We start from the raw sequence: 7,498 nt of genomic DNA, 5'->3' as shown, positions 1-7,498 counted from the left end.
TTCCATGTGATCGTCAACCTTAACCTCAAAACGCATACGCGGCTGCCAGACGACCAGCCGGCACATCGGCTCACCGGTAGACCTTGCACAAATTGTGAGCCATGTGAGAGCTGCGGGGACGTTTCGTACGTGAATTTTTCGGCTGCCGCTTGGCAGACGCGTCCATGCGCCGCGTAGTTGGCACCGACGTTCGCCACCTCTTGTGGTGTTACAAACCATATATGTATGTATATGCATTTGTGTGCCTACGTGCGTACATGTGGATACATGATGCAACCGTGGCAGATCATTAATCCATGAATTAAGTTGTTGTGGCTGTGGTTCTTGCTTTCCGTTTATTTTTAGCTACTGCATTAAGGCGTAAACAATGTAAGGCTAATGTCTACCAAAGCTACCTGTGGGAACTTTTTTTGGGTTGTCTAACATCTGTTTCAGTTTTAGACATAAAAAGGATCGACTTTAAGGCAGAACAGAATTGAGCAATTAATTGACATTAACAACTGACTCACCGCTATAACGTCATATTAAAATAAAAATAAAATATGAGCACATAACACTAACATGTCTAAATGTGTGGATAAATCCGTCCCACGCCCAACTTTCCTTTGCCGTCCTGAGCTCATTGAGTCCTCACCGCTGAAAGCGTTCTCACCTCAGGTCTCGTCAAAACAAATTCCCATGCATGTCAAGTTGCAACGCCACCCCACTCGCGCTGCCACTCACACAGTCACACGCACGTATGCACCAACTCCCCTACCAGCTCGAGGGCTGTCCACATTCTGCCGTACACTGCTTTCGTTGTCTGTCTAATTTCAATATTTTAATTTCTAAAGCAACAAAAACAAACACACAACACTTGTCCTCTCATATTGCGGACGCGCCCTACACTTTAAAGTAGTTGTTGTACAAACGTCATACTTGTGTGTGTGCGTGTGTGTGTGGACTGCGCCTGCATGCCGATGCAATAAAATACCCTTGTAATTCCTTTACTTGCGGATTGTTTTGCTTCCTTTACTTCCTTATATGCTTCCGTTGTTTCCTGCGGCCTGCGGCCTCCTTTATTTTATTATAAAATACATATTGTGTTTGTTTTTGTTTTCGCTTTTCAACGTTTAGTTGGTGTGTGTGGACGATGACTTCCCCCTTTTGCACGTGGACTTCGCTTTAAGCCCTTGCATGGAAGTTTAGACGGCACATCTGTGCGCTTGTCCTACAGCGCTCTGGCCTGCGCTGAGCTGAACTGCACTGCCTGTTGGCCCTCAGGTGAGCGTGAGAAAAAGTTTTTTGTGGGAAACTTTACATTTTTGTAAATGCATTCAACACATTCAACATTGCTGCGCATTTATGACTTTGTACAGCTGTTGTTTTAATTCCCAAAGTATAGTATATTCGACCATTTGATTTCGGCTTCTAGTTTCAATTGAAGTCATTGTCGCTAGACAAGAATGTACAGTTTGAGCTGGAAGCGGGTGTGCAGGGCTTTTTTTCGAGTATGAAATAAATAATTGCAATAACTTTTAATGTTTTTCAGCGCACAAAACATTGCCACATATAAACTATTCAAGCAAATCCCACAAATGATAACCAAATCTCAAAACTTTTCAACTATGTATATTAACTAATCAGATTGTAAATGTAAAGCAAGACCTCGTTGGTTTAGTCCAAGCGACCTAAAAATTCCATGCTCATTTCGATCTTAACTTTAAGCACTTTTTAATTTGGTAAACACCTTCTTGCGCGTTTTCTAACACATTTGGCATTGCGCATCTGCTTTGGTACGCGGCAGACCAAGCGGTTCAAAAGATTTAAGGAACAAACCAGTGAACAAACAACAATCTACTCGACATCTAATTAACCACACAAAGCAAAGCATTAAATACCTTTGGCTCAACTCTTTCCGAATCGGAGCATTACACAACATTATATGAACATATACACGCACACCGCTTTGAAAGTCGTTTCTTGCCTTGCCTTCCGTTTTGGAGCCTGTCGCATCTATCAAACGCTGAGCAATGGTATAAAGATTCAAAACGGTTGTTACTTTTGGTGTAACCGTCACTTTCTTGAAGATAAAGTCAATCTGACTGCAGCTGCTTTATGGCATGCGCGCGCGCCTCTGTTTATGTTTCAGATTTTCCTTTACATTCACTTTACAGCACGTTTGTACGTCTTGGCGCATGCCATTCGCCGCCTGCGATCAGCTGGCCGCGTTGTTGGTTTTTCCAATTTTCGACAATGATTCTACAATGGTGGCTGGATTTTCAATTGGGTCCAAATGCAGCCGGTCATATGCGCCTATAGTATACAATATCAAATAAAAATATTGCGTTGCGCATACATACATACATACACATATGTACATATGTACCTACATATATTGTATAGGTCATTATTTGGAACATTGTGATATGTGGCTGCACATCTAACGGACATTCCTATTTATTAGCACACGTGTGTGTTTGTATGTTGCCATTGCGCAATTTGCTGTGGCCTTTATAGGCCGACACCCTCCTTATTGACACATTTCGGTTATCTTTTAATAACCATTAATAAGCATTGTGCTCACTTCTAAGTCGGATTTCATTTGAATTCGAATATCAATCCAAGATTTCAGTGGATTAATGTTATTATTAAGGCCTTTACTTGGTAATTCAAAATTTGAAGATTCCCACAAAAGCTCTTCGGTGGCTAGAACCACTTACATACATAAATATGTATGTGTGCACCTGCTTTCACAATTAGATGCCATTACGACTAAAGTCAAGCGACTGGAAATCCCGACACTAGAAATAAGGACAAAGTACAATTTGGCGAATCTTACAATTTAGTCTACTAAAATCTATACGAACGCAAGAATTTTCTATTTTTATGTACATACATATGTACATACATATGTATATGTGGTTTTGTGTGTCCAGCAAATAATTTGCGCAAAACTTCACTGAAACCGTCACCAAATATTTTTTATAAACGCCATTTCTTTGAATCTAATGCCAAAAATATTTTATGTGCTGTTTGAAGAATTCTTTGATGGTGTTAGTGTGTTGAAATCTTCCCACACATTCTTTGTTATTGCAAGCTCACTGGAAGGAAATGAACTTTACCGAATAACGGAAACGGATCAAAGTATTGATTTGACAGTTCAAGTGTAATTGCAAAAGAAGGCAGTCGGTTCGTAATCTGCTGAAATTTCTGAAAATATATAAATTCGGTTTATACTAAAATGTGTGTGCAAAATTGTTAGTGCTAGTTCTAAAGGTCAAAAATAATAGAAGTGTTTCGAAAGCGTTATTCTTCCATATGCAAGTGTTAGTTTAATTTCTTCAATAGAATATTTCGTTTGGCGCGTTAGTCGGCGTTGGAGAAAGTCAATAGCAAGAAGATTTAAAGAAGAGAGCATAAAGGGAACGCGTGTTGAATGGTGAGTTTAGATGGATGCTTATAATCATTAAGATTATACATAGTATATAATTTGTGTACACCCAAGGAATGATGAATTATTTATTAATTAATCAATTGGTACAATAATACAAATGAATTAAATTTCGTATTCGTTTAAAATTAAGTGCATGCAAGTGCGTGGTGAATTGCAAATTTAGTATGAGCTGTAGGCGAATATGTGTTTGTATGAGTGAGAGTTTAAGTGAGTGCAGAACGTTTGTGAAAGAATAAGGAACATCTATTAGCAGGATCGGACATATACTTCCGACATGCACTACATCTGATATTCATATGTGTTCATATATACATATATATATATATATATATATATATATATAGTTTTAAAAATAGGAAACAACGCCACAGAAACTGTGTGAATGTATACAAGCAGAAATTTAAACGGGAGAGTACACATTTTCGAGTTTCTCTTTTGCTTCACTTTCATTATGGCGCTAAACCATGTATCATTGCCATGCAAAAGTGAGCATTCATATAAATAATTGTTTTCGACACTTTATTGGTATGATTTCAGTATTTCACTACACTTTGAATATAATGAAAAAGAAAAATGTTTGAATTATGAATTTATTGCAATTACAAATATTTCCATTTCAATTATTTTGTGTGTGTGCTTGTATGCCAAAACAAATGGAAAAATAAGCTGCGACAGCTAAATAATGCTAATCTTCTGTTTATAATTCTATATTTGCAAAGCAATAACACTTTTTCGTGTTTTTTATGTATAAAACCATAATTTTAAAATGTACAAATCTTTGGCTCATGTCTGGCAAGTCCGCAGCTGTCATTTCTGGAAAATGCACACATGTATTTAGCAATTGCACTGCGACGCTGACGTAAGCTTCGTTTGAGCGCAGAGAGTACTTTACGTTCTCTGGTTCACTGGAGTGAGAGCGGCCAACGACTTGCCTTCGTGCCTGCTTTCGCATGTGTGTCACGTATTAATGACTGGAATTTAGCCGACCGCTTTGTCTCTGTCTGACAAATAAGTAGTAGCTGCAGGTCGTGTATTTGGCTGGAGTCATTTCAGTGCGCGTTCGAATTTTGTTGACACAAATTGACATACAAAAGTGGGATATACGAAAAAGGCACAAGCGAATTGTAAAAAAAAACTCATAAAACGTAAAGGAAGAAAAATAGGTGTGACAGCGCGTTGTGAAGAAAATACATAATAATCGAATAAATTTGTGCAAAACTTATATTAAATTGTGTAGTAGGAACGCGTTGAAATAGTTGAAACGCGTGAAAAAGTTGCAGCATGCAAAGTCCGAGAACGAATGCAGTCAATGGAGCAATACAGTCGCTGCCCAGTACATTGGCTCAACTCGCGCTAAGGGATAAACAGCCTCCGCAGCTGCCACAGACACAGCCACCAAGCGTGCCCAACAAGAGTCATCTGGTCGAAGGCACCTCGGCCACCAATGGCGGTGGAGGCGGTGTAGGTAGCAATGTAGCTGGCAGCGGCGTTGCCGATTCGAACAAAGTGACCACCGAGCTGCAGGAGAAGGAAAACCAAAATCAACTACAGCAGAAGCAGAAACCGCCACTGCCTGTGCGCAACAAACCAATGGAAATAGCGGGTTATGTCGGCTTCGCCAATCTGCCAAATCAAGTTTACCGTAAAGCGGTAAAACGTGGATTCGAGTTTACATTGATGGTTGTGGGTGCTAGTGGATTAGGCAAATCAACATTGATCAATTCCATGTTCTTAGCTGATATATATAATGCGGAACAATATCCTGGTCCATCACTACGCCGCAAGAAGACTGTTGCCGTAGAAGCTACGAAGGTGCTTCTCAAAGAGAATGGTGTAAATTTAACGCTCACTGTAGTTGACACACCTGGCTTTGGTGACGCTGTCGATAACACAAATTGTTGGGTTCCCATACTTGAATATGTTGACAACAAATACGAGGAATACTTGACTGCTGAGTCACGCGTCTACCGCAAACAGATTCCAGATAATAGAGTACATTGCTGTTTGTATTTCATTGCGCCATCCGGACATGGTTTGCGACCATTAGACATCGCTTGCATGCAGAGTCTCTCTGACAAAGTGAATCTCGTGCCCATCATATCCAAAGCGGACACAATGACACCAGATGAGGTGCATCTATTCAAAAAACAAATTCTCAATGAAATTGCACAGCACAAAATTAAAATATACGACTTCCCTTCCACTATCGAAGATGCAGCCGAGGAGGGAAAAACAGCACAGAATTTGCGCGTACGCGTGCCATTTGCTGTTGTGGGTGCCAATTCCATAATTGAAATGGATGGCAAGAAAGTACGTGGCCGGCGTTATCCTTGGGGTTTGGTTGAAGTGGAAAATCTAGCTCATTGCGACTTTATCGCGCTACGCAACATGGTTATACGCACACATTTACAGGATTTGAAAGATGTTACCAACAATGTGCACTACGAAAATTATCGTTGCCGCAAATTATCTGAGCTTGGTCTAGTCGATGGCAAAGCACGCTTATCAAATAAAAACCCCTTGACACAAATGGAAGAAGAAAAACGCGAACATGAGCTAAAAATGAAGAAAATGGAAGCCGAAATGGAACAAGTGTTCGATATGAAAGTGAAGGAGAAAATGCAGAAATTGAAGGATTCTGAGCTTGAGTTAGCGCGACGTCACGAGGAACGCAAAAAAGCGCTGGAATTGCAAGTGCGAGAGCTTGAGGAGAAGAGGCGCGAATTCGAGCGAGAAAAGAAGGAATGGGAGGAAGCTAATCATATCACACTTGAGGAATTGAAGCGACGCAGTCTTGGCGCTAACAGTAGTAGCGACAATGTTGATGGCAAAAAGGAGAAGAAAAAGAAGGGACTGTTCTAAATTTTAAAGCACTAATCCTAGAAACAGTATTCGAGTAACTAGAAACACACAAAGTAGCAGAAGAGAAGTTAATGAAAAAATCAAAGTAAAAGCAAAGCGAAGAAAGACCAGCTGATGCGGGTGGCCGAGAAGGTAATACGATGACGATAACGATGATGATTATATGTAGACGATGACGATGTTCATGACGAATTGTGTTAAGTAATAAAATACCTAAAATTGTATTTAAAATACTACTTTACAAAGCAAGCAACCGAAGCAAACACACAACCCTTAAAACGATTCCCCAACCCCCTCAGCTAATACACGAGTATCGTTCATACTCCTTGCATTAATTATAACACTATTACCTACTATACATACCTACATAAATATAATAAAATATATATAATAAAGTCTTCTTTAGTTTAAAATTTGTACTGATTTTACTACATATTAACCTCCCCATAGATGTTCTACTTTAAACACTCATGGTTACCTCGATTGGCTCCTGCGTTGCTCCTTTATTTTCCTAATTTTACTAGGCAGTTGCTTATTTTATACATATGTATTTTATTATGATCGCGGCTTCTACTTCTATATGATAATTGTTGCTCGTTCCCGCGTTGCTGCTGATAAATTTATTTATTGAACGGTAGTCATAATTGATATGGAACACACGACGCATACACAGTTGATGCATCTTCTGTATATTTTCAACACATTAGCGAAGTGACGTGAGAATCTACATACACATATGCATATGTAGATATGTACAATGACTGTTTTGTGCGGTTGACAGCGGGGCTAGACGTTGTATCAACCAAAATTTGTTTTGATAATTAACACAGACTTGTCGCTAGATCATTCAGTGGATCATTTAGTGGATATGCTCCACTCGCGTGCCACTAACTGACATTTTGTTGTATTTAGCAGCGGACAATTAACATTTGATTGAAAGGCAGTATGTACATATGTATGTACAATAGGAATTAACCAGCTAATGTATTTTTACGAAACGAAGTCAAAAGGTACATATATTTTGTAGAATTGTTTTATTCATATGTTTGTGGGATAGATTTTGTATATGGGACATGTTTGTACATATGTATGTGTACTCATGCAAGTATTGGTTACTGATTAGCGTTTCTCAATTGCATTTCGAAATTCCGTTTAATTCAAACTATTTTTTTTTATCGGAACGAGTGTTTCACATATAAA

At 39.2% G+C, this 7,498-nt stretch overlaps 1 protein-coding gene across 1 annotated transcript; it reads left to right on the top strand.

Moving 5' to 3' along the window:
- Positions 1-4,481: 4,481 nt before the first annotated feature.
- Positions 4,482-6,703, top strand: LOC120771656 (protein peanut). Its single transcript, XM_040099771.1, has one exon. It carries the CDS (start codon positions 4,718-4,720, stop codon positions 6,296-6,298), a length of 1,581 nt encoding a protein of 526 aa, XP_039955705.1. The 5' UTR covers positions 4,482-4,717; the 3' UTR covers positions 6,299-6,703.
- The last annotated feature ends 795 nt before the right edge of the window (positions 6,704-7,498 follow it).

This window comes from Bactrocera tryoni, chromosome 3 (assembly GCF_016617805.1).
Source record: "Bactrocera tryoni isolate S06 chromosome 3, CSIRO_BtryS06_freeze2, whole genome shotgun sequence".
Lineage (NCBI taxonomy): Eukaryota > Metazoa > Arthropoda > Insecta > Diptera > Tephritidae > Bactrocera > Bactrocera tryoni.
The sequence above is the reverse complement of the archived record's forward strand: the minus strand, read 5'-3'. Positions and strand labels throughout refer to the sequence as shown.

Bases quoted from the DNA above. Each gene is read 5' to 3' on its own strand.
- LOC120771656 (XM_040099771.1), top strand. From the start codon at position 4,718: ATGCAAAGTCCGAGAACGAATGCAGTCAATGGAGCAATACAGTCGCTG.